Source organism: Mauremys mutica, chromosome 11 (genome assembly GCF_020497125.1).
Source record: "Mauremys mutica isolate MM-2020 ecotype Southern chromosome 11, ASM2049712v1, whole genome shotgun sequence".
Classification (NCBI taxonomy): domain Eukaryota; kingdom Metazoa; phylum Chordata; order Testudines; family Geoemydidae; genus Mauremys; species Mauremys mutica.
Window position 1 is genome coordinate 12,267,014 of NC_059082.1, and position 26,266 is coordinate 12,293,279.

The 26,266-nt window shown below is 49.9% G+C and overlaps 1 protein-coding gene across 2 annotated transcripts in view; it reads right to left on the reverse strand.

Moving 5' to 3' along the window:
- Positions 1 to 26,266, reverse strand: part of SLCO3A1 (solute carrier organic anion transporter family member 3A1) — a 212,638-nt gene that overhangs the window by 38,560 nt on the left and 147,812 nt on the right. For both annotated transcript variants that reach the window (XM_044980959.1, XM_044980960.1), the window contains exons 3-4: positions 11,138 to 11,236; positions 1,804 to 2,067 (exon numbers count right to left, since the gene is read on the reverse strand). In XM_044980959.1, the coding sequence (XP_044836894.1) occupies positions 1,804 to 2,067; positions 11,138 to 11,236 (363 nt within the window). The remainder of the gene's footprint in view (positions 1 to 1,803; positions 2,068 to 11,137; positions 11,237 to 26,266) is intronic.

Consider the following 26,266-nt stretch of genomic DNA (forward strand, 5'->3'; position numbering starts at 1 on the left):
TTGGTCAGAATCAAGTCTAAAATGGCCGTCCCGCGGTTTACTTCCTCCACTGTCTGAAACAAAGAGTTTCAATGGCGTTTGAAGGTATGTAGTATTCCCTTCCAAACACCCCTAATCATACTTTGCTGTTGTTTGCAAGAAGTGTCTCCTCTCAAACATACACACAGCCAGATTTATTCCTGGTCTGAGCCTATCGACTTCAGTGGAATGGTTTGTCCCTGTCTGCTTTCTATTGTAGTACTAACCAATCAGAACATAATAACCCTCTTCTGTAGTGCATTTCTAGGGATACAAACACTATCTGGTGTAACTGGGTGATGCATAAGCCCCTAGAGCATACGCAGTACCTATGCTGCAAGGCAGTCATTCAACAAATAACTCAATAACGCAGTCTGCTCCACACCATGCTTGAGCAGAATTCCTTCCACTTGGTGCAGCAGGTAAATTGTGTTACATGTTACAATACACCAATGTCTGAAATTGAGCAATGACCCAATTGGTCTGAACCTCTGCTGTCCGTCACATAAATACAATGCTTAGATCCAAATACGGACATTCAAATGCTATAGTGCTGACAGCCATGGAATTATCTGGATGGATGGAACAAATGTGTCCACTGGCAGAAGGGACTGGCTGGTTGAACAGCCAATCTCCACCCATGGAACATTCCATTTCCAAATCCTTGCAGCTTGAAGGACTGGATGACAGCAAATTTTTGAATTTTTTCCCCCTTTTTTGCTCAAATTTTTGAAATTTTCTGATCACAACTGACCTTCTCCTAAGGAGCAACAACATCCATTAATCAAAGCGTTCTCTATTCAAAATACGGCCAAGTTTCCTTACTCCCCTCCCCTCATTTGCACCATGCACGCCCCAATGAAGTCAGTAAGGGTTGCACAGGATTACGTGGTTTGGCCCTGGTTTATCAGGAAACTTTAAGGGATAAGGAAACCAACTCTCTGCTGTGTTGACAGCGAGTGGGAGGTGACCAGATGCCTTAGCAGAGCTGCCCTCTCACCTAAAGAATTCTGTAATACTACACATGTCCATAGTGTGTACACACACACACACACACCCACCCCTCAGCTGGTGTCACTTGACCTCCTTGGAGCTATTCTGATTTCCACCAGCTGAGGAGCTGGCCCAGGTTATTCTATTCTGACACGTGTTGGCTGTTTTATGCCCTAGCAAGGGTTCTGTTGATACTCTAGACTGTTCTCTGGCCTTGCCCTCTCTAAAGGCTCCCTCCTAAACCTATTCTGCATTCTTGTATTTTGCTCTGTCAGTGCCCAGCGTTTGCTGTTTTACACTCAGAAGCATGGGATTCCGTTGGCCCTGCCATGGCGCCATCAAAAGGCAGCTCCAAACCTCTTTGAATCAGCCATACTTGCTTTCTGCCCATCCCCACTGTGCGAGCTGCAGGCAGAGCCAAGCTACGAGACGGTGACGTTCCTGAGATTAGAAACTCAACTGTCTTGGAGAACTTCTGTCATCCGCTGCTTTATTCCCTCCATTCTCCCCCTCCCTTCCTTAGCCCCATTTTTGATGAACCCCAGTGGCTTACTCTGGATTGCCCCATCCTGTAGCTTAAACCAAAGCCTTTCAAGTGGAACAATGCCTCCCATTCAAATGAGTGCACTATCACGGATAAGTAAAAGTGAGGGAGAGAAATTCTAGCAGGGTTTTTGGGGTGGGGTGGGGGGAGGGAGGCAAGTGGGGCAGCCAAAATCAGAGCCAAATTGTGAATCTAACCAACGATGAACCTGCTGTAGAACTGCAATGAGTTACAGGGGAGTTTGTCACCTCTCAGCTGCTGGAGGCAGGAGGCACTGTCCTCCCCTTCGAGCGAGTTCCGCAGGACCCCATTGCTTGGCTTGGGCCGCTCGTAGTCTCGTTCGGGGAGCATGGCTTGCTCGCTCTCCACCGTGTGCTCCACCGTGGGGGACAGGGACTGCGGGAATCCAAACATCAAGAGGGACGAGAAGAAAAGTAAGGCACCACACAGCAAGAAGCCTGCCCACCACGCGCCGATCCACCGAGGGTCATCGGGGGTGATATCTAGTTTACCTGCAACGGCAAAGCCACACATCAGTGATTCCAATGGAGGGAGAGAGACACAAAGGGTTAAAGACCCAGAGGGCTAAAGTCAACCCCAGGGTATTTCCACTGATTAGCAAGCTAGGTATAAAACAGACACAGAGAGAAACTGCTTGGGGCAAGGAACCTGGCACCTTGGATTGTACAATACCTAGCAGAATAGGATCTTGATTCTGATTGGGACCTGTAGGTCATAGAACTGTGAGTTAATATTATTACTGATGAAGAGGGATGGAAGGATCTGGATCACACGTTTTAGGGCTGAATGCTTCTGAAACTCAGAAAGGCCCCTTGGCTTTTCTGCGTGACACAAGCTTGCAGACTGGAAACAGCAAGCTGAAATGACCGTTATCTGTCAGTAGCAACAGGATCCGAACAGCGATCTGCTCCATGACACTGCCCCAAGATCACTCCTTCCTCCCCAGTTACACACCCCTGCTCACGCTACTGTTATTTGTAGGTGCTGCACAAACACACAGGAAACAAGCTCCCCGCTCAGCAGTTTTCTCATTGCAGGTTCATGATCACTTTCAGATTTCACATGCGTCCGGCACAGGAGGTACAAAGCGATGGATGCCAAGTCTCGGAGGCACAGAAGGGGGACCTCACTCCCCCATGGGACCGAAAAGAAAGGAAACACCAAGAAAGGCAACTGGGAAGGAACCTCCCCTGCTCTTTTGCATTCCCAAAAGTTACCCCATCGCTCCTTGAGTGAAGAGACCTGTTGCTGGTGGCGGTGGCTCACTGTGAATGGGGGAGCAGAGGGATAGGAGGGGGAGTCTCGGCTGTGGGGGGAAAGGAGGGGAAGAGAGGGGCTGGGAAGACAGTTCCTATTGCCATTCCTATGGCAGTTCCTCTGCAGATGGTGCCCAGCACTCTGTGCTTCCCCTCTGGCACCCTGGGTGCCAATCCCCCCCTGGCCAGGTGCTGGTCCCCTGTCCCCCACCCCTCCCCGGCAGCTGGCCCCCATGCTCCCATCCCTCCCTCAGGCCAGGTGTCTCCACAGGAATTCTGGTGGCTGCAGGGCAAGGAGAGGAGCGCTGACCCCACCTACTCCCCAGCAGCCAGCCTGGTCTTGTGTGCCGAGATGGTTGCTCCAGGCCCTCCCCCCTGGTCCCACTCCCACAACGCACGTATGCAGAGGTAGAAACATAGCCGGGTCCCCCTCTCACGTCAGTGAGATATTGTGGGGGTGAAAAACGTTGGGGAGGGTTCATACGTCAGTCCTCCAACATTTCCACTGTGGGGGTTCTATCCCTCTCTGCCCCCCAATTCTGCTGCTCCCACCTGTCATTGTGACCAGGCGGTGAACCCCACTCCACTGCACGCACTGTCATCCACACCACATTTGTTTGGTCCCCACCTCTCAGCAAAAGACTTCCCGAGCAGTTGGTTCAATCAGTTCTTGCATTACAAGCAGAGAAAGGTCTAACATGATCCAGTGGCTGCAAGTTGAAGCGAGACAAATTCAGACTGGAAAGAAGGAGTACATTTTTAATGGTGAGAGTAATTAATCATTGGGACAATTTACCAAGGGGCATGGTGGATTCTCCATCACTGACCATTTTTAAATCAAGATTGGATGTTTTTCTAAAAGATCTGCTCTGGGAATTATTTCGGGGGAAGTTCTCTGACCTGTATTGATGATGATCACAATGGTCCCTTCTGGCGTTAAAAAAAAATCTGTAAATCTAGGTACCATCATGAGCAATGAAAATTGAAGGTCAATTGGTAAAAGATGAGAGGCAGATAGTCCTATGGATAGAGCTCTGGGCTGAGAGTCAGGAGATCTGGGTACTGTTTCTGAGGCTCTGTCGCTGACCTACTGAGGGATCTTGGCCAAATCACTTCATCTCCTCGTGGCTCTGTTTCCCCTCCCATCTACTGTCTGTTTGTCTATTTAGAGTATAAGCTCTTCATGGCAGGGAATGGCTCTCACTCTGTTTGTACAGCCCAGCGCAATAGGGCTGATCTCAGGTGGGGCCCCTAGGTGCTCTCGTAACAAATCATAATTAAATGGGTGAACAAAGCACATTTAGTGATGCGTCGGCCTTGCTCCCCTTTGGCATTTGCTCACTCATTCGCTGCCCAAATTCAGTGCCTGGCACCCGGTCTCCCAGGTGCCTGTGTGCATTAGTGAGGCTGGGCTGGACATCTCCGAGTAACTTCTGAGCCCCTGGAATGCGTTACTCTGAGCAGGTCCCTCAGCCACCCACATCCGTAGGTGCCTCGGTGGGACAGTCTCCCGGGAGAGCTTCTTGCTCTGGTGAGCGTATGAGACCACCCCATGCCTGACTCTCACTCTGAATGTGATTAGCGTGGCCGTCCAGCGGAGTGCAGGGGAACGATGGGCATGCTCTACTGAGCATGTATGGGAGCCTTTTTGCCTCACTCCAGTTTCCCCTGTTATTCCAAGCCAGAAATAGGTCCAGCTTCACTGAAGGCCATGGCTGCAACCCGTTTCCTGGATGAGATTACTAGACCAGGATGGGATGTCTTGGCTCCCAGTCTGTAACCCCCGCCACCCCCAGCAATCAATCAGCACACACAAAAAAGCCCACCTGTAAATCTTAAGAGTCATTTGGGGAGGGAGGGGGATAAAATCTGTGGTAGATGAGAAATTGTCTTTCAGACGGAAACCATAACATTGCGTCTTCTGACTGAGGAGATCCCCTGGGAAAGCAAGGCCAACGTGTGTCTCAGCTCCTGGGAGCTCATTCTGGGTGGGGGTTTGCGCGCGTGTGCTGCTCGAATAACAATCTCCTCTGTGTGTCTTGTGTTATAGTCAATCTGAAAAGCTGTGTCTGAAGTGAAGTAATCAAGTTGTCTCTCAAGCGGAGAGGGAAGGAGACTCTTCAGTCCCAGGGGAAAATACCATATAGCTCGAAAATATTTTCATTTTTGAGGGATTGAATTCGTGTCCCATTATTTCCCCCTGCCGAGATGCATTTCTTCAGCTCCTGGGAATGGTGTCAGATTGACAGCCAGGCCTTCTGTATATTCCCCAGACAGGTACAGTATGGGCAATGGAGCCACAATCTCTCCCCCTCACTGCTCTGTCATCGTGCCTGAGCCCTGGCCTCGGGATACGAGCACAGTTCAATCTCCTGGAACATTCATTTCCTGGCCGCTGGGATGTGGCCACCTTCATTCATCTGAAAATAGACTCAGGCCTCCAGTTTGGTTTCCATACAGCAGACCTCCGAACAACCCTCAGCTGACAACAACAGGCCGTCACCAACCACCCAGACCAGATCTAGAGAGCTCTCTATGCCCCTAATAATCAACTGAACCATACCATCCCTCCGGGTTTCCCAAAGTTCATGGTCCAATGCCCTCGTCAGCAGTGCCATAGTGGTACTAGGAACAGGCCATATTTGATTTTATTGTTCAGCAGTAAATGTGATCATCAGTATGGCTTAGTGGGCAGAGCACTGAACTGGGACTCAGGTAACCTAGGTTATAATTCCTGATTCTTCCACTGGCCTGCTGGGTGACCCTGGACAAGCCACTTCCCCCTCTCCATGCCTCAGTTTCCCCATCTGTAAAATGGGGGTGATGCTACTGACCTCCTTTGCAAAGTGCTTTGAGATCTACTGATGGAAGTGCTATGTAAGAGCTAGGTATTATTATTATAGGGCCAAATTCATCAGTGGTTTAACTCCACTGAAATCAATGGATTAAATGGGCCCACTCTATGTCTGAACAAGGAGCCCCCTGGCAGGGAGGCTGGGCAGCCAGAGGCGCTGCCCAGTAAGTTATATTTACAGGTGGGCAAGCAGCACAAAGAAAGCCAGTGAGTGTTTGGTTTTCAGATGAATTTGTACATGCCCCTTGTGCATGAGCAAGACACAGTGGCCATCTTTGAGGCAATTTTCATAGGTCTGTTCCGAGCCCTGCAAGGCAGCCTCACGGGATGTACAAAATTCCATATTTATGGTGCTGTGATGTGTTGCGATGTCACAGAAGCACAGCACGTTCCCAAAGGGGACAACATCCCTGAAGCAAGATGAGAGACGCTGATAGAGCCTGTTGGGATGTGGTGGAGTGGAGACATAGGCAAAGGCCTCTGAACAAGGCAGAGAAAAGTTCTACAAAAGGGGAGAAGCCCCAGGTTTGTTATCTAGCCAAGCAGTTAGGAAAACAGAGGAGAGGATTGGTTGGTTTGTAGCACCCTCTGGTGGCAAACGAATGACATTGGCAATGAACAAAGGGTTCTGCTTTTTCACAGAATCATAGAATATCAGGACTTTAGGAGGTCATCTAGTCCAACTCCCTGCTCAAAGCAGGACCAACACCAACTAAATCATCACAGCCAGGGCTTTGTCAAGCCTGACTTTAAAAACCTTTAAGGAAGGAGATTCCACCACCTCCCTAGGTAACTCGTTCCAGTGCTTCTCCGCCCTTCTAGTGAAAAAGTTTTCCCTAATATCCAACCTAAACCTCCCCCACTGCAACTTGAGACCATCACTCCTTGTTCTGTCATCAGGTACCACTGAGAACAGTCTAGATCCATCCTCTTTGGAACCCCCTTTCAGGTAGTTGAAAGCAGCTATCAAATCCCCCCTCATTCTTCTCTTCTGCAGACTAAATAATCCCAGTTCCCTCAGCCTCTCTTCATAGGTCATGTGCTCCAGCCCCTTAATCATTTTTGTTGCCCTCTGCTGGACTCTTTCCAATTTTTCCATATCCTTCTTGTAGTGTGGGGCCCAAAACTGGATGCAGTACTCCAGATGAGGCCTCACCAATGTCAAATAGAGGGGAATGATCACGTTCCTCGATCTGCTGGCAATGCTCCTACTTATACAGCCCAAAATGCTGTTAGCCTTATTGGCAACAAGGGCACACTGTCGACTCATATCCAGATTCTCGTCTACTGTAAGCCCTAGGTTTTTAAATAATAATGTATCCATCCACCTACAAAAATTTAAGCAGGACATAGAAGTTACTTGCAAACGTTTTGACACTTGCACATAAGAGTGGCCACGTGGATCAGACTATTGATCCAGCTAGGATCCAGCCTCTGTCAGGGACCAGCACCCGACTTTCCTAATAGTCTGAGTTTGTGGAATGGCAAAAGATATTGCAAAGGCAAAATGTATTTTCCTCACCCCTTTTAATGTATTTTCTCTTTTTTCCTCTTTTCCTCATGCAGAGGCAGTATGAGCTAGTGAAAGTGGGGAATCAGGACTCCTTGGTTTCCTCCCCAGTTCTGTCTTACTGGGAAACCCAGGGCAAATGACCCATCGCATTGCATCCTTTTCCCCATTGGTCACATGGGGATAACAACTTGGAGTCCCTGACCTACCTCCCCTGAAGTTTCATCTTTGGCTAATGGAATAAAGTGAGAGTATTATTACTGGTACGCTCTGTCACAAAAATGGGAATTCTTTTCCAATAAAAAAGTTTCAAACAAAATGAAACATTTTCATTTCATTCTAAACCTCGGTGCAATTTTTTGATGAAATGATTCAAAATGAAAAGCGATCATTTCCAGTGAACTTGGAAAAGTCCATTTGGTATTTTTCAGGCTTTTCCTCCCCTGTTCATAAACCCCATCCCGTTTTCCAATGGCAAGAAAGAACAAACCAAACAGAAACATTTTCATCTTGAATCATTTCATCAAGAATTTGGAAATTTTCAAACCCACAAACATTTGTCATGAAAAACGTCCCCTAATTCAAAAATATTTTTAACCAGCTCTAATTAAGACATTTTTCTGTTGCTAAGTTTTATCAGCATCCCGGCAGGAATTATTATTTGCTTTTGTGAGGGCTTTACCCCCCTAATTAATACCAAGGTTCTATCAAGTCTTATCTATGAGCTTGCTTTCCACTCACAAGTAGGCTCATTGACTGAAGTTATTGCATTGGCTTCAACTGAATTACTCCCAGGCATAAAATTAAGTGTGTGCTAAGTCCAGGGGCGGCTCTAGGAATCCCGCCGCCCCAAGCAGGGTGGCGCACCACGGGGCGCGCTCTGGCGGTCGCCGGTCCCGCGGCTCCGGGGGACCTCTTGCAGACATGCCTGCGGAGGTTCCGCTGGTCTCGCGGCTCCGGTGGAGCATCCGCTAGCATGCCTGCGGGAGGTCCACCCGAGCCGCGGGACCAGTGAACCCTCCGCAGTCATGACTGCGGAAGGTCCGCCGGAGCCACCTGCCGCCCTGCCGGCAAAATGCCGCCCCAAGCGTGCGCTTGGTGCGCTGGGGTCTGGAGCCGGCCCTGGCTAAGTCTTTACTGGATCAGGGTCTAAATAATAAATGATTTGAATTCCCTGTCCTGGACCATGAACATTTTTATTACCTATCTCCCTATAGTTTCTTTCCTCTTCCCCTTTCAGAGGCATGCTGGGCTAATGGATAGTGTAACCCAGGGGTGGGCAAACTACGGCCCGCGGACTGGATCCGGCCTGTCAGGGCTTTGAATCCGGCCCACGGGATTGCCACCCCTGTGGCACCGTGGGCCTTGCGCCGCTCCCAGATGTCCAGCACCACGTCCCTGTGGCCCTTGGGAGGGGGGGCAGAGGGCTCCGCACGCTGCCCTTGCCTGCAGGCACTGCCCCCTGCAGCTCCCATTGGCCAGGAACGGGGAACCACGGCCAATAGGAGCTTCGTGGGAGGTACCCGCAGGTGAGGGAAAAGCGCGGCGCCCTCTGTTCACCCCCCTCCCCAGGGGCCGCAGGGGACGTGGTGCTGACTGCTTCCGGGAGTGGCGTGGGGCCAGGGCAGGCAGGGAGCCTGTCTTGGCCCCGGTGCATGCTGCTGCCACCAAGGAGCTGCTCCAGGTAAGTGGTGCTGGGCCGGAGCCCGCACCCTGAACCCCTTCTGCACCCCAACCCCCTGCCCTGAACCCCCTGACGCACCCCACACCCCTACTGCACCCCACCCCCCTGCCCTGAGCCCCATCGCACCCCACACCCCTACTGCACCCCAACCCCCTGCCCTGAGCCCCCTGTCGCACCCCACACCCCTCCTGCACCCCAACCCCCTGCCCTGAGCCCCCTGTCGCACCCCACACCCCTCCTGCACCCCAATCCCTTGCCCTGAGCCCCCCGTCGCACCCCACCCCCCTCCTGCACCCCAACCCCCTGCCCTGAGCCCCCTGTCGCACCCCACACCCCTCCTGCACCCCACCCCCCTGCCCTGAGCCCCATCGCACCCCACCCCCCTACTGCACCCCACCCCCCGCCCTGAGCCCCGTCGCACCCCACACCCCTACTGCACCCCAACCCCCTGCCCTGAGCCCCATCGCACCCCACACCCCACCTGCACCCCAACCCCCTGCCCTGAGCCCCCTGTCGCACCCCACCTCCCTCCTGCACCCCAACCCCCTGCCCTGAGCCCCCTGTCGCACCCCACACCCCTACTGCACCCCAACCCCCTGCCCTGAGCCTCCTGCCACACCCTGCACCTCTCCTGCACCCCAACCCCTGCCCTGAGCCGCCTGTCGCACCCTGCACCCCTCCTGCAGCCCTGAGCCCCTTGCCGCACCCTGAACCCCTCCTGCACCTCAACCCCCTGCCCTGAGCCCCCTGTCGCACCCCACACCCCTACTGCACCCCAACCCCCTGCCCTGAGCCCCATCGCACCCCACACCCCTACTGCACCCCAACCCCCTGCCCTGAGCCCCATCGCACCCCACACCCCTACTGCACCCCAACCCCCTGCCCTGAGACCCCTGTCGCACCCCACACCCCTACTGCACCCCAACCCCCTGCCCTGAGCCCCGTCGCACCCTGCACCTCTCCTGCACCCCAACCCCCTGCCCTGAGCCCCCTGTCACACCCTGCACCTCTCCTGCACCCCAACCCCCTGCCCTGAGCCGCCTGTCGCACCCTGCACCCCTCCTGCAGCCCTGAGCCCCTTGCCGCACCCTGAACCCCTCCTGCACCTCAACCCCCTGCCCTGAGCCCCCTGTCGCACCCCACACCCCTACTGCACCCCAACCCCCTGCCCTGAGCCCCCTGTCGCACCCTGCACCCCTCCTGCAGCCCTGAGCCCCTTGCCGCACCCTGCACCTCTCCTGCACTCCAACTCCCTGCCCTGAGCCCCTTCCTACACACCCTACACACTGCACCGCCTCTCACACCCCGCACTCCCTCCCACACCCCAACCCCCTGCCCTGAGCCCCCTCCCACACTCTGGACCCCTTCTGCACCCCAACCCCCTGCCCCAGCCCTACATTCATGGCCCTGCATGCAATTTCCCCACCCAGATGTGGCCCTCGGGCCAAAAAGTTTGCCCACCCCCGGTGTAACTGGACTCTACTGACAAAAGGAATAATATACCTAAAAATAGAAGAGGAGACAGAAAGACAGATCGAGAGAGAGAGAGAGAGAGACATTCAGAATATCAGTAACTGTGAAAAAATAAAGAGCAGGGCTCAGGGAGGAGAGTCACATAGCAACTATCACCAAGAGAGGTAGTGCACAGACAGCACCAGAAGCTTCCTTATTGATATGCCTCTACCCTAGGGTGAACAGACAGCAAATGTGAAAAATCGGGACAGGAGGTGGGAGGTAATAGGAGCCTATATAAGAAAAAGACCCAAAAATCAGGACTGTCCCTATAAAATTGAGACATCTGGTCACTCTACTCTACCCTAGGCTGCAAAGACTTCCTGTAGTGGCAAAACGGGGGGTTTGTTCTCCATGGCCTATACTGTCCTCAGTCCCTTGGTGGAGGCTGCATGCATGGGAGTTAGCTAGCACTAGCTGTGATGGTGGCATCTCGATGCGGATGTCTGTCTACTAAGAAATGGGCTATGATCCCCTCAGACTCATTTAACATAAGATTCCAAACCACCCCAGATGGTAACAATTTCCAGCCACTTCCATCTTCTTCTCCACTGGAATCGAGGTGAAAGGCTTTGAATCCCACCCAGCAGCTGAGTCTCACTCAAAAGGATTTCCTTGTGCCTTGTTATGCTCATGAGCCTAAGAGACTCAGTGAGAGGGGGCTTTATGGGTGAATCTCAACATCTTAGTCCTGCCGTACATCGTTAATGCTCTTTAACAGCAACTCAGAAACAATTCGCCTTACTTGTGTCAATGAAGACAGCATCCACATAGATTTTGGTACAGAAGGAGCCCAAGATAAATCCACAGGCTGGTCCAAATACCAGCATTGTAAACAGGATCCCTGCAAAGAAGCAGAAAACAACACAGGGAAATTAAACACCAGGCACAAATTGTTCATCACACATTAGGCCAAATCCAGGCCGTACTGACATCGAGTCAAGATTTGCTTCCAAAGAATATTGTAGAGCGGGGTTCTCAAACATTTTTTTGCTGGGCCGCCCTTTGAAAATATTTCAGGCTGTGACACTGCTCCCCTTACAAGTGATAGCAAATTACGGTATATAATCAGAGGTGCACACTCATGGTATTGCCACCCTTATGTCTGCAGCGCTGCTGGTGCTGACTTCAGAGCAGGGTGGCCAGAGAGCAGCAGCTGCTGTATCCCCCACAACTCCTCTTTACCCCCAATGACATTGTTGTGATCTCGTGATCCCCCTACAATGGCCTTGTGACCCCCTTTTGGGTCGGGACCTCCAGTTTGAGAAACACGGTTGTAGAGCATGGAGATGTCATGCCGATTGGACACACGCTTTGAACACAAGGGCTCCCCCATAATGCTCTCTGCGCTGTCCCGGCTCCTCAGAGGAGAGGGATGGGTGGGGTTGAATGCCAGGAAGGATTCTATACACCTGAAGGGATGGTTTGTAAGTGAGACATTTTGGGGACCACCCAGACATTTTGGTTCTGTCACCTCCTGCCCTGTAATCTTGGTGCTTTTATGCTGGGCCTCTTTGGTTCAGAGCCCTGACACCAGTAGCCCCTCCACACGCACAAAGTCTTATCCTGGCCCCCTCAGCCTAGTTACACTTTGCTGGTGACCCCAAGCCCTTCCAGTCCCGAGTCTCCCCAAACCTGTCCATGCTGAGTTCTTAACTAACAGATACTCGGACTTTTCTCTTCTGGTTTGTCAGCCCCCACAAGGCGTGAAACCAGCCCCCAGCCTGCTCAGACATGTACACTCCATACAGTTTGCATACGAGAGACCCGCTTGGGGTAAAAATGAACAAAAAGCTTATTAAGCAGAACCCCCCCCAGAGCCAAAGATGAAATCGTGAGGGGAAGCAAACACATGCAAGTTACACAGAAAATAAACATCAAAATGGAACCTCAGGCTTTACTCTTAAATTAGATGAAACCCCTGTTTTAATACAAGGTACCTATTGCCTTTGAACAGTGTCCGAGTGTAATGCCGACAGACCCCGGTTGTCAGTGGACAGGATCGAACCGGAGATCTCTGGAGCTTAGTGCATGAGCCTCTACAGCGTGAGCTAAAAGCCAACTGGCTGTTAGCTAAGGCTGTAGAGCAGACTCATTTTATCTCTCTCTCTAAGTGGGCTTAGTGCCACTAGATGGGACAGAACACCACGCCCAGGAGGTGTGTGGGTTACACCAGCATACCTCCTAACTGCAAGGGCGATCAGTGTTTCCCAGACAGCTTCCCGCCTAGATGCTGTCCCTCAGTTTCTGGCTAGATTTCACTTCCAAACCCTTCCCTTTCAAAAGGGTTTGCAGTTCTCTCTCTCTCTCTTGCATGGTCACTGAGAGCAGGAGAAGTTCCTCTTGACTTGATAGCCAGGGTGTCTCAATGTCTTCCCATTAACTGTAAAGGCCCACCATTTGTCTTCTCCTAGGTGCTTGGAGCTAGTCTCATCTGGTTGGGGAGGCAGCCCCTCCCTGGCTGACTGCCCACCGCCGCGTCAGGAGGTGGAGCTGAAAGTTGTAGCACAAATTAGGAGTACAGTTTTATATATACAGACAAATACATGAACTCATGACCACAGTTTGTAAACATATCTCATAATGACCATCAAGTTCAGAACATTACAAGCTTTCATAGGAGACCTTACTCGATATATTTTTATGCAGAACAACATTGTATACGAGCAGTTAATTCAATTGCTTATTCTTTGGGGTTCAGACCCCCTGTTCTTCTGTTGGGGTGTCTGGACCCTGACTTTCATGGTAAGTGCAACAAATAGCTTAGTAGCCAGATGTCCCCAGGTCTCAACTGGTAGGGTCACTTCCCAGGACGCCTTGCTACGAGCACAAGCTACAGCAGACACAACTTTTCTCCCAGGGCAGATTCCATCAGAGAAATCCTCATCTGTGTCCAGCCAGGTTTAATACTGGCCATTTACCAGACAGGCCCGGATGCTTTCAGTGCCTGGGGCCAACCTATCCGTGACATATCGAGCTGGTATAACAGATGGTGTAAATGTGCCCTTTCAGCTGTTGAAATGCTCCCTGAAAGCTGCAGCTCCCACCCTGCCACTCCACTGATGTGCCCCAGCATAACACTGTTCATGGGGGCAGGTGAAGGGGGTGTTGTCTTGACATCAAAGGAGCTGGATGGGGCTCATCCCCCCTTGGGGCCTGCAAGGAGCTATCTGAGCCCCAGTGCAGCTGGGCCATTTCTCTCCCCACCACCCTGCCTCTGCCTGCGCTCTATATATTGAACTCACACTTCAGTTTGGCAGTGGGATGCATCCCTTGTCCCCTCTGCGAAGCCAGCCAGAGAAGCTGTCTGCCGCTGCCCTGACACCTTGACGGATCGATAACGCACTGGTTAACTGCAGCCTCCCAGCCCTTTAACCCGAAACATTATTTCATCCCGAAGCATTTTCTCATAGCGCAGTTCTCAGCAATCAGAGAAATGATCTGCACAGCTGGGGGCAGAGAGGAGCTGGAGAAAAGCAGTGGCCTGTTAATAGCCATGAAGGAACACCAAGGCTACTGAAAAAAAACAACACGTGCCCTGACGAAAGCCTGCCTGGGCAGAATGTAAGAGTTTGCCTGGCCAGAAATAACTTTGCCTTAGTTCTGAGCATATTAGTTCCTTTAAAAGCGCGGCTTGGCTTTAATAACTGACACAGTGGAGCAACCATTATCCCCTCCAGCGTCTTGAATGCAAACAGAGCTCACCGATACTGGTACCGAAATCAAGACCAATAAGGGGAGAGAGAAAGGGAGAGGCTGGGAAAAAGAGAGGGTCTCTGAGGAGATTTTTGTAAATGATGTAAGGGAGAGATGGTGGCCTTGTGGTTAAAGCACCAGGCTGGGAGATCAGGATTCGATTTCCCTCTTCAGTGCAAACTATGGGTGTGACCTTGGGCAAGTCACTTAGGGTAGGAATTTCAAAAGCCCAGTGTGTGCCTAAATCCTATGGAAGGTCAACAGGACTTGTGCTCCCAAATCACTTGGGCTCCTTTGACACTCCAAGCCTTAATCTCTTTGTGCCCCTCTGTAAAATGAGGATACTCCTCCTTCACTTCACATTGGTGAGGAAAGGGTATGTTTACTAATGTCTGTGAGGTGTTGTGAGCCTCTTCACAGCTCAAACACTAGAGGGATGGGATCTCTCTCAGAGGAATGGGGTCCAAGAATGACTGTTGCAGGGGGTGGGAGCTGCAGAGGAGAAGGATCTCTTGCCATCCGTGTAAAAATGCATGAAGGAAGCTGGTGCGGGAGGGGGCGGCTGGATGAAGACTGCAGAGGTTTCTAAAAATAAGCAGATCAACTTTCTGCTGGCCCCTGGAGTACTGTGGGGGGCTAGTGGATTTGTTTATGGATGGCAGTGACATGGATGGACGGGGGTGGGGGCAGAGGGGAAGGGAGCATCTCTAGATACAGCGAGAAGGGATGGAGGCAGTGCTAGGGCTGGATTTGTCCAAAGCACCATGCTAGCCTGGTGCTGTTACCGAAATGGATGGTTTTTAAAGGGAAAACACTTCTTGAGGTTATTAGTTATCTAAGAGGATTCACTTGTAATATTGTCTTGACGCACTTTGAGAGGCGAAGGTAACATTGCAACAGACCTACTGAGAAAGAATAAGTCGCAGCCTACAGAGCATGGCTGAACTCAGCATAATGGGAAACACTGATCTTGAGCGAAGATAAATCCCATTCAGTCCCCACTGCAGACTGTGTGCTGGAGATTGCTAGATACGAGCCCAGGCTGCCATCTGCCACATTTCAGACTCAGGCATATGGCACAGCGAATGTGCAGGAGAAACGTACTAACCTGAAACTCTACACTAACGCTGGCAGGATCTCCCCCATCTAGCTGCACTCCAGCAAAACCACAAGTGACGGAGACAATGGTACTTTTATCAAATACCCCACAGTAGACTTACTCAAACTCTCCGCAGCATCAGCATTCAAACCAAACTGCAGCTGACGAAAGGAAAGGAAAGCAGCACACTTTTTGCAATGCAGCATTCAGGTGTTATCAGCGTGTTTGAACACTTTTTCGCTAGTTGACAAGGTTCACTGATTCACAGGTGCTTTGCCAGTCCACATGGGCATGGGCAAGGATCTGCTGGGTGTGTGTGTGTGGGTACACACAGAGTTATGCACTAATCATTTGTTTATATGCCAATATGGAATATTAATCATCAGAATAGTGCTAAACAGTAATAATAATTGTGTGCGCATGCAAAGTCCGAGTTTTGTTGACTGAGGGATCCATTGCGAATTAGCCCCGTATGTGTTATTTCTAAGGCTGCGTGTCTGCCACGGAGGTCACAGATTCCGTGACTTTTGCAGTGGCCAGTGCGGCTGGCTCAGGGGCTGCCCGACTGTTCGGGCAGCACCTGGGCCAGCAGCAGTTTGGGTGTGGGAGGGGCCTCAGGGCTAGGGCAGGGGTTTGGGGTGTGGGGCGGTGCTTACCTGGGGAAGGCTTCCCCGGAAGTGGCTGGCATGTCCCTGCAGCTCCTAGGCGGAGGGGCCAGGGGGTTCTGTGCATTGCCCCCGCAGCTCCCATTGGCTGCGGTTCCTGGCCTAAGGGAGCTGCAGAGCTGACGCTTGTCGTGGGAGCAGTGTGCAGAGCCCCCCGGCCTTCCCTCCCCCTAGGAGCTGCAGGGACATGCCAGTCAGAGCCAGGTAGGGAGCCTGCCAGCCCTGCCAACTCCCCACTCCTGCAGCGCCAGCCAGGGTCCTGGGCTTCCCCCCTCACCCCCAGCGCCTGCAGAGGTCCTGGGCCATGTGCAGCCACCCACCCATCTCCCCCAGCACCAGCGTGAGTCCTGGGCCACCCTCCCAGCACCTGCATGACCCCCAGACCTCCTTCCCCAGAGCACCCATAGTCCCCAAGCCCAAGTTTTAGTCAGGGGGATATAGTACAAGTCATGGACAGGTCACGGGCCGTGAATTTTTGTTTATTGCCCATGACCTGTCCATGACTTTTACTAAAAATACCCGTGACTACAACGTAGCCTTAGTTCTTGCTAGATACCTGTAGGCACACGATAAGGCCTGGATCCTGCAAGTCTTTGCACAGCACACCATGTGCAAGCCTGTTGCACTCTAGGGTACGTATGAGCAGAGGCTACATAGGGGGCACGTATGGTTAAGCATTAGGCTTAGCCCTCTGCAATGAGCAGCAGTCTCAAAATCCCTGTCTCCCTGCTCTCATGTGCACAGGGCTGCAGGGGCGGGGAAAGAACAGGCACGTCTGAGCAAACACAGGGGCAGAATTTCACCTGCTGAAAACTGGCATAGCACCACTGAAGCCAATGGAGATGGCTCTTGTAAATCAGCGTGAGAATCAGCCCATAGGCTTAACGTGATCCCCAGCATATGAACGAGACCTTATCTAACAGGGACTCTTTGGGCCCTTGCCTGGGGAGTGCACACGGATGATTTGCTACTGGGAAGTACAATGTTTTCCGGCAAACACGTCCCCATATTATCGTTACAATAGTTACAGAGATTGCTCTCTTCCTGAGATAAGGTCACACATGGCAACAGAAGGGCTTAGAGCGGAGACAGACTCCCACAGACATCAGTGTCCTAATAGCCACACCAAAGCCAAGACTCAATTCCCATTACTCCCAAATGGGCAATGTGTATGTGGATCGAAGGTAGTTTCGGGTCAGCAGACAGGCTTTTCCAGGGCCATCACAAGGGCAGGCGATATGTAGCTTTCTGCAGCTTAGACTGAAATACACATGGTGTTGGGCTGGCGCCCAGAAGGCCGGCTAAATCAGCTGTGATTTGGGTCTGACCTGTTCTCCAGAGCCAGCGGGCGTCAGTCCTTTCTTTGTGACTGGGAATTGCAGCTGCTGACTTTCACAAAGTGTTTTGCGCTCTCTGGAGAGCTGTGAACTTTCAGAGGCTGCAGTCTGCGGCTGACGCAGGGTCACTGGGGTAAGTCACACATGGCATGTCACAAGAGGCCAAACCCTGAAATCCTTAATCCTCCACCAGTGGGGTCATTGAAGTCAGTAGGACTGGCCAGTTTTGTCTCATGGTGTTTGGCCAGTTTTGTCTCATGGTGTTTGGCCGTATAGCCACAAGTCCCAGCTTCAGTTGTGTCAGACTCCAGGAGTATGTAAGCAGGCCCACTTGAATCAGAGCTTGGTTTGGGACTGCAATGACCGAGGGAGGGACAGAGACAGATCTGAGGGAGCAAGACATCGGCATGGGACAAAGGGGACCCATTTTCTAAAGCAGGGAGCGAACAAGAAGGTGTTAGGTGAGCTGATAAAGCATTAGAGCCTGGTAAAACTGAACACTGGAAAACTGTTCACTCTGAAAGTTCACCACTAGAGGGCACTGTGGGATTAAAGTGTCTGCTAAAAGAAGACTTTTAAAGTATTTTATGCTAAGACATTAAATTATCTTTCACCTCCAGGTTAATTGCAATTACGTCCCCCCTCCAAAGTTAACTGTGGTTTTGATTTCTCTTAAAGTTTACACTAAAATCAAGTCTACAGGAAGCTGTTCCTATGCTCCTCTTCAGAGGATCCCATCTTAACACTCTCCATGTAACATCAATATATTACAGGCAGTCCTCGACTTTACGGCGTTCGAGTTACAAACAACAGCATTTACAACGTTTCCAAACTGACATCCTATTTCAACTTTCTGATGTTGCTTTCGACTTTACGACGCTCAAGTCAACATTTGTTCCTGTGAGAAAATCAAGTTATGTTTAGACTTAAGATGTGATGTTCAGGAACCACTTGTGGCGTGAGTCCGAGGACTGCCTGTACAGTATTACCGTTTAAAATAAAATGCAACTCATCTGAAGGTTCCCAAAGAACAGCCCGTATGTACAGCTATTCTGCACCTGGCATAGAGGTGAAGCGGAAAGACAGTCCACTGGGTAAGGTGATTGCCTTAAATTTGTGAGACAAATGTTCAGTTTCATGTGTGACCTTGGGTGGGCCACTTAGTCTCTCTGTGCCTCAGTTTCCCATGGTTACAATAGGGCTAACCGTTCTGCCATACTTCACGGGGGTGCTGTGAGGACAAACACATTACAGATACCTGTTGTGATGGGGGCCATATAAGTACCTAAGATAGGTGGACCATGACAGAGGTTCAACAGAGCGAGCCATGATGCACTACAGTTTGGGACAGGAACTGAAGAATACCGTAGCCAGATTTAGGGAAGAGGAATAAGTCATGTTAAAGTTTGCCAGTCACCTCCTTCCTCTGTGATCTTTAATGACCCCACTCATTAAGAATGCTTCCATCTCACCCACCAGCAACAAAGAGCCCCTAACGCCATCAAGGAGCAGGAGCTGCTTATTAGTAGAGATAGGCCTGAACCAGCACCCTGTCCCAAACTTGGGGGGCAGGGGGTACAGTATGGAAAGGAGGGTGTTTTAAAATCCTGAATCCTGAGGCTTGGCCTATCTGTTCCCATTAGTAAGGCCATTTCCAGTGTTTGTCTCTTGTTTTGAAATCAGTCTCATAAATATGCCCAATGGCCTGTGATGGGATGTTAGATGGGGTGGGATCTGAGTTACTACAGAGAATTCTTTCCTGGGTGTCTGGCTGGTGAGTCTTGCCCACATTAGCTGATCACCATATTTGGGGTTGGGAAGGTCCTGGGGGTTTTTCACCTTCCTCTGCAGGGTGGGGCACGGGTCACTTGCTGGAAGATTCTCTGCACCTTGAAGTCTTTAAACCATGACTTGAGGACTGCAATAGCTCAGTCACAGGTTTGATACAGGAGTGGGTGGGTGAGATTCTGTGGCCTGCATTGTGCAGGAGGTCAGACTAGATGATCATAATGGTCCCTTCTGACCTTAAAGTCTATGAGTCTATGATTTGGCTGTGGAGGGCATGGGGGACCCTTAGGCCATGCTAACCTGCTAATGGAAAACTACTCTTCCAAGCAGGTTGTGATCTGTTTTCAGCAGCAGAGAGATTGTGGGTCAAATCTTGGCTCCACTGTAATCTGTGGCAAAACTCCCACTGACTGCAACAGGCCCCAGGACTGGCATCAGCCTCCTTCCTTTGGTTGTCTCTGTGTTGGCTCCTCTCTCCCACCTTGGGCACACCTGAGGAGTGTCATCACCTCCCTGCCTCAATAACAGGCGTGAGCAGTGGTGGACACAATGCTGCCTTGGAAACGCAGCTCTCCTGGTCTTTGGGCCAGCTGCACTCACTCCAGCCAGCGTTCTGTTTTCCCAGGTGATATTCACCTGTTGTGCCCCATGTTTAACCGACTTGGGGAGCGACAGTCTTGTTTTCAGCATTTGACTCCTATTAAGGGTCAGTAACAGAGCTGGGCAGGAACTAGTTTTCCCATCCCAGGGAAACTTTTGAGATTTCCTCTCCCAAATCAGGATGAAAAGTCATAATCTAGAAAATTTTCACTGACTGATAATCCAATCGAGAGAGAGAAAGAGAGAGAGCGTGAGAGAGAGATTTTGTTCATATGTTTTGATTTCAAGGTCTTAATTAACCCCCCCCCGTTAAATGTCAAACCAAAAGTTATTTCAAACAGAAATAAACGGGGTTGTTGTTTTTTTGCTTAGAAAATGTCAACATGAGACCTCTTTGAAACATTTTTCCAATTTTTTTTTCAAAATGAAAAATTTATAACAAAAAAATCCCCCCCCCAAATCAGTCCTTTCCCACAAGTTTTGGTTTCAACAAATTGGCATTTCCCAACCAAAAAAGTTAATCCAAAAATTCCTGACCAGCTCTAGTCAATTATAATAAAACCTAGCACTTCAGTCATGCTTTTCATTAAAACTCTCCAAGCACTGTACAGAGGGGAAGGGAGGAGTGATAGGAAGTATCATTATCCCCATTGCACATAAGGAGAAACCGAGGCACAGGGCAGGTGAAGTGCTCTGCCCAAAGTCACACAGCAGGTCAGTGACAGAGCTGGGAAATGTTCCACTGAATGAATGAATGGATTTCAACATTGCAACGAAGCAGAGCAATCCTTAGGCAAACCCTGCTACACACTGCTGGCTAAGAGATATTGAAGAAAACTCAAGCCCCCTGTGTTTGCAATGAGAAGTGGGAAAAGCATCTGTCCTGAATCCCTGTAGTGAGTTAACAGGGAACAGTAACTCACAGCAGAAATGCCTCCTGGATGGAAACAAGACACCAACATGAAAAATACATGGACGAACATGCTTGTTCTTTAGGGAGCCCATTTCACGTTCGTTTCAGGAAGAGATCACTAGTGAAGAAGAGCAGCTCCAGTGCACAGTGGTGGGCTGGATAAAGGCAACAGGTCATGGAACAAGAACCTTTACTTCAAAACCCTTTAGTGCTAAACACTAAATGCCAGTCCCAGTGCAGGTGCTTCAGCAAAAGGAGCAGCGCGCACTTTGCAGAGACGAACATGAAGTGAAGCAGGTCAGAGCAAAGCCAGAAAGCTTTGCTGTGATCTCTACTGGAAAGCCTTGCAGAGCGATCCATCTGCCATGTCACTACTCTGGCAGCTGCCTCTGACGGGGGATTGGAGCCGAGGGAAGCCAGGTTGTGCCCAAAGCAAAAGATCAAGCGATGGCTATATTTCACAGCATTCCTGACAAGTGCGTAGAGCAGGCGAGAAATGCCAAGAGGGTGACAATATTCTCTTATCCACAGGGCATTCATGCAAAGGTGCATGTGATCATCGGCTATTCAGAACCCAAAACTCTAATTAAGGTCACATAACAGTTTCCATTCCTAACCTCCCGTTTTCACTCACTCAGAAATTTCCCAGGCTTGGTCTCTGCCCAAAGATGAATTTATTTTAGTGAATGACTGAGACAGAATGGTTGAGCTGTTTTTGAAGAGAGTAACGTATAATATTTATACTCACATGCACCCCCACTCCCCGGAGGATATATATTTATGCATTGCTCCCTGCAAGATTTAGAGTTACTGATTTAGGACCTGATGAAGAAGGGCACTTACGTACGTGCTTAACTTTAACCATTGACGTCAACGGAACTTTCCATGTGCTTAAAGAGGAGCTTTGCTGTATATTGGGGCCTTATGCAGGTGACGAGCCCCAAGCCAGAGACAATGACAGGGGAAAGGTTAACAAGGGGGGTGAGAGGTGCAGTGACGCAGCAGGTGTGTTGAGGCATCATAGGAGAAATATAAATACATAAGCAGATGTCTTTATTTAGCAAGTCTCCCTGAGATGTCAGCATCCTTTTAACACGCTCATCAGAAGCCAATGTAGAAAAGGGCAGCCATATGAAAAGGTGCGAGGGTGATATCCTTGTGCCTAAGATCAAGCAGAGTAACAGTTTATTTTAGGGCCTCTCAGTAACTCATTTCTTATTTGTGAGCAAGGGAGAGAGTGCTCTTACTGTGTCCCATTAAGTGTGGCCATTTATTCAGTAATCCTTTCCCCAGACAGACGATTTTGCTGTCTTGACTTCATTATTTTCAACAAATTGAATGTTTGGAATCAAGTCTTGCTGCAACTTTTTTTTTTTGGGGGGTGTTTAAAAAATTGATTGTAGAGTTCACAGATTCACTTAGATCATACTAGGAGAAAACAAAATAAATGCTAGTGCAAGAATCCAGAGGCAATCCCAAACAGAATTTGAATATGCAGCTCTCTGTGCTAAGCTCTCATCTACCGGTAAAATGAATGCACATTACACTGCAAATAGTAAAGTTAACTCATTTTTTAAAAAAACAGCTGAGAAGTATTATCCACCAGAAGGCGCACCTTCAATCCCAAGAACTAGCAGAGACACACAGAAACTGACAAAATCTCATTAATGATTTTACATATGGACTACATAGTTCTAGCAAAATGCATCTCCTAGTTCCTGCCAACCTCTGCAATCAGACCAAGTTATTGGAAGAACTAGGAATTAAGTCCTGAGTTCTCAAACTGGCTCTGCCACTGACATACACTGTAGTCTTGCCAAGTCCCTTTGCTCCCCCATGCCTCAGTCTCCCCACTGTAAAACTGGCCTAATACTACTAGTGTTGCCAACTCTCACAATATTTGATGTTGCACTTAAAGCCCCAGTTCCCAGAGGCAGCAATCAGGTGAGACTCTCTGTTTTCATTGTTCTTTAGTCCTGGTGGTTGCAGGGAAGAGCTTGGAATCACAATCTGACCCAAGGACACCTAAAGGCTCAGGAGGCAAAGAAAAGCCCATGTTTGTTCGATTAAAAAAAATCACCACAATTTTTAGGGACCTGACTCATGATTTTTGAACCCTTAGAGTTGGCGATACCATAGTACTGACCCATCCTTCGGGGCAGTGTGAGGATTCATTCATGGATGTCTGTGCAGCGCTCCATGTGGAAAATGTTATGTATTATTAGGGTTTCCAAAACTAATCATTGGGTTGGGACAGGCCTTTAAAGTGAGACCACATAGTCTTGGCAGCCAAGTTCAAACATAGAAGTTCTTATAGTCACTGGCCTGCTGGGTGTCCTTGGGCTAGACACTGCCCGTCTCTGTGCCTTGGTTTCCCTATCCTGCCCTCCTTTGTAAAGCACTCTGAGATCTACTAATGGAAAGAGACTTAAGTGCAAGGTATTATCTCTAGCATATGAGAGACTCTGCCACTGAGTCCCTGAGTGGCCTTGGCCAAATCACCTTATTCACCTCCTTGCCCCATGTAGAGTTGTTAACTGTTCCCTGCTTCATGGGGCACTTGCGCTGCTGAGTTAGTGTCTGTCCTGAGTGCTAATCTTGATGGTTATTTCTAGCTCCCTATCACAGGCATTATTATTGTTTATGCCGGCTATTACCACAGCACTAATTTAACTGTAAATTCCTTTATTAAATCCAGTCTGGATGCTATTTATACAACTGCTCTAACCATGCCTAAATAATAAGCCAATTGACTACATCAAAACAGTAACAAACCATTTATAAGCATTTGATCAAGATATTTACAAACAGCCTAAACCCTGGGGTGCTCAGACTCATATTGGTCGGCTCCTGCTTGGTCAGGCAGGGATTAGCAATGAATCCTTTAAGAATCCTCTTTCGATCCTTGAACAAACAAGTGATGTCACTGCCAGTTATTGGGCCTTAGCTAAGACCAGCTGAAGCAGTTTCTTATATAGCCAGTTATTTACTGCACCTGGTACCCAATTAACTGCGTTTTATTTCTGTTACTTCAGCCTGACCTTAAATAAGAGAACGCTAATATTTCGAATGGTCACTACAAGTTTAACACAACAACTCTTCTTTCTCATGATCTCATTCTTTCTGGTCACATACTCTGGGGCTATTGCTCATGTTATATTCCCAGCTCAATTTAAAATCATCATTCACCCAGATCTAACGTGGGCCTATATTCCCACACAGAGGCCTCTCTCGTCACCTGTAATACCTGCTGGGCAGCTGTTCAAGATAAGGTTGCCAATCCTCCAGCATTGTCCTGGAGTCTCCAGGATTTAAAAATTAATCTTTAATTAAAGGTCATGTCGTGTGATGAAACCTCCAGGAATAAGTCCATCCAAAACTGGCAGCCCTAGTTTGAGGGAGAGGCCCGCATGGGGAAGGGGTGATGCGAGCAGACAGATATAGCATCTCTCAAGGCTGCGTTTGAGACATGTTTAATAAGCAAGAGAGTTGCAACTCATAGAGGAGGAGAGAAGAAATCAGTTTTTAAGGTAGGGATCTACTGAGCACCGAGACGCAGGGAACCTAGATTTAGAATAGCTCTCGTCACGCAGCTTCCAGGCAAGGCACAAAAGCAACTCGCTGGCCCATAAAGATTCTGAGTATCGTTTTCAAAAGCACCTTTGTGATTTAGGAACCTAACCCCCATTTCCAACAGTGACTCGGACGCCTAAGTCACACTGCCTCTGAGAAGGTTACCCGTTCTCTGCACTGAAAACCCTACACACCCACTCCTACCCACCCCAGCAAAATCATCTTCCCTTCGGCAGAAGCCTTAATCCTGCCTTGATGCCTAGCGCCGGCAGAGCAGTACAATTCCAGAGCCCAGAATCCTCTGCCTAAGAGCAACCTGCCCCAGATATACACATCTAGGGCTACCAGGCAAAAGCATCGGAGCTGGGTTCAAGTGCAGCAGCAGCAGGTTAGGGATAGAAAGGGGGAGGGGGTGGATAAGAATTGCACTGGGTTCCCTCCCCAAATCCCTCCCCAAAGACAGACAAGTCCCTGGCATCAATACTGAGGCTCCAGTGTTGGTTTGTGAAGGAGCAGTGGTTGATCTGGCCTGCGATGGGTTGAGATCCAGAGCCGGGCTGCCGCTGTTCCAGGAAATCAGGGTGTAGAAACCTGCGCCCGACTCGGTATGAAGCACGTGGGCAGAGTGCTGACAGGAGGGATCCCTGCGCTGTGCTCTCCCGGACACCAGCTGTGCTGTCTAGTACTGAGAGCTAAGGGCAGAAAGGGACCGGCTCTCCCTGGGCCTCTTTGGGTTGCCAACTTTCTGACTGCAGGAAACCGAGCAACCCCAGGAGCGGAGGAGTGAATGGGTGGCTTAGAAGCACCTTTCCCCATAGCTCCTAGCCCCAGGTTCTGTCGAGTTTAGCTCAGTTGGGCCCAAGGGCCCGGCCCAATGTATTACACCTCTACCTCGATAGAACGCTGTCCTCGGGAGCCAAAAAATCTTACCGTGTTATAGGTGAAACCGCGTTATATCGAACTTGAATTGATCCGCTGGAGCGCGCAGCCCCACCCCCCCGGAGCACTGCTTTACCGCGTTATATCCAAATTCTTGTTATATCGGGTGGCAGAGGTGTATTTATCAGTTTGGATGCAGTGCTGTCTGGTGGGTAAAGACAGGAAGCGAGGCACTGAGTGTATTAGATCCTGGCCCGATCACTGGGTCATAACAGATTTGTTTTTCAGTTCTTTGGTTTGAAGAGAAGAGAAAAAACAAACAAACTCCTAAACATCCAGATCTGGAAATGTTTAAATTCTTAGTTGCTGAGAATGATGGTGAAGAGATCATTCAAGGGCAGCAAATGGCTGTGCGCACGTGTGTATGGTGTGGGGACGGGTTGCATGCGTGTGCGTATGTATGGCAGAGGATGGGATGCACATGTGTGCATGTTTATGGTGTGGGAGGGCGGGGCCGACTCCAGGCACCAGCCCAGCAAGCAGCTGCTTGGGGCGGCCAACGGTGAGGGGCGGCATGTCCGGGTCTTTTTCAGCAATTTGGCAGCGGGTCCCTGGGTCCCTCTTGGAGCGAAGGACCAGCCACCGAATTGCCGCCGAAGACTGAAGCAGCAGCAGTGGAGCTGCAGATCGCGATTTTTGCCACCTCAAACAGCAAAATAAAATTTTTTAAAAAGCCACAATCGCGATCTGCAGCTCATTTCTGATGCAAAGCACAAGGGAAGCAGATCATTAAGAACTTTACTATTGTTAACCTTACATCGTTCATTTTAGCTACCATTTAATAATTAAATCTCCCGGCGCCTCTGGAGGTAGGGAGGTGTCATCACCCCCATTTTACAGACGGGGAGCATGAGATGCAGACCAGAGAATGCCTAAGGTTGCATAATTACCAGAACAGAACCGGGCATTCCCACTTCCAGACTCCGTGCTTGTCCCCTAGACGTCATTTCCTCCCACATCCATCCTGCTGCTTGTGTCTGCTGCAGAGGATACTTCCTTGTGCTGAGAGCACCATGGGAACACAACAGAGCACTTGTAACAGAGATCTCACTGACAGAGATCTCACCCATTGCCCCATCCAGCAACGCCCAATGGCTATGAATACAAATCGCATTCAGGTTTAGGTGGGGTAATGAGCGAAGCCGCATTGCGCTTTGGAGAACTCTTCCAGAGTGCACTGGTGAAAGGTTATGGAGGCCACAAGCACCGAGCCCCCATCCTTTACGCTCACATACTTCCCCGTTATGACACAACTGTGTGAAAG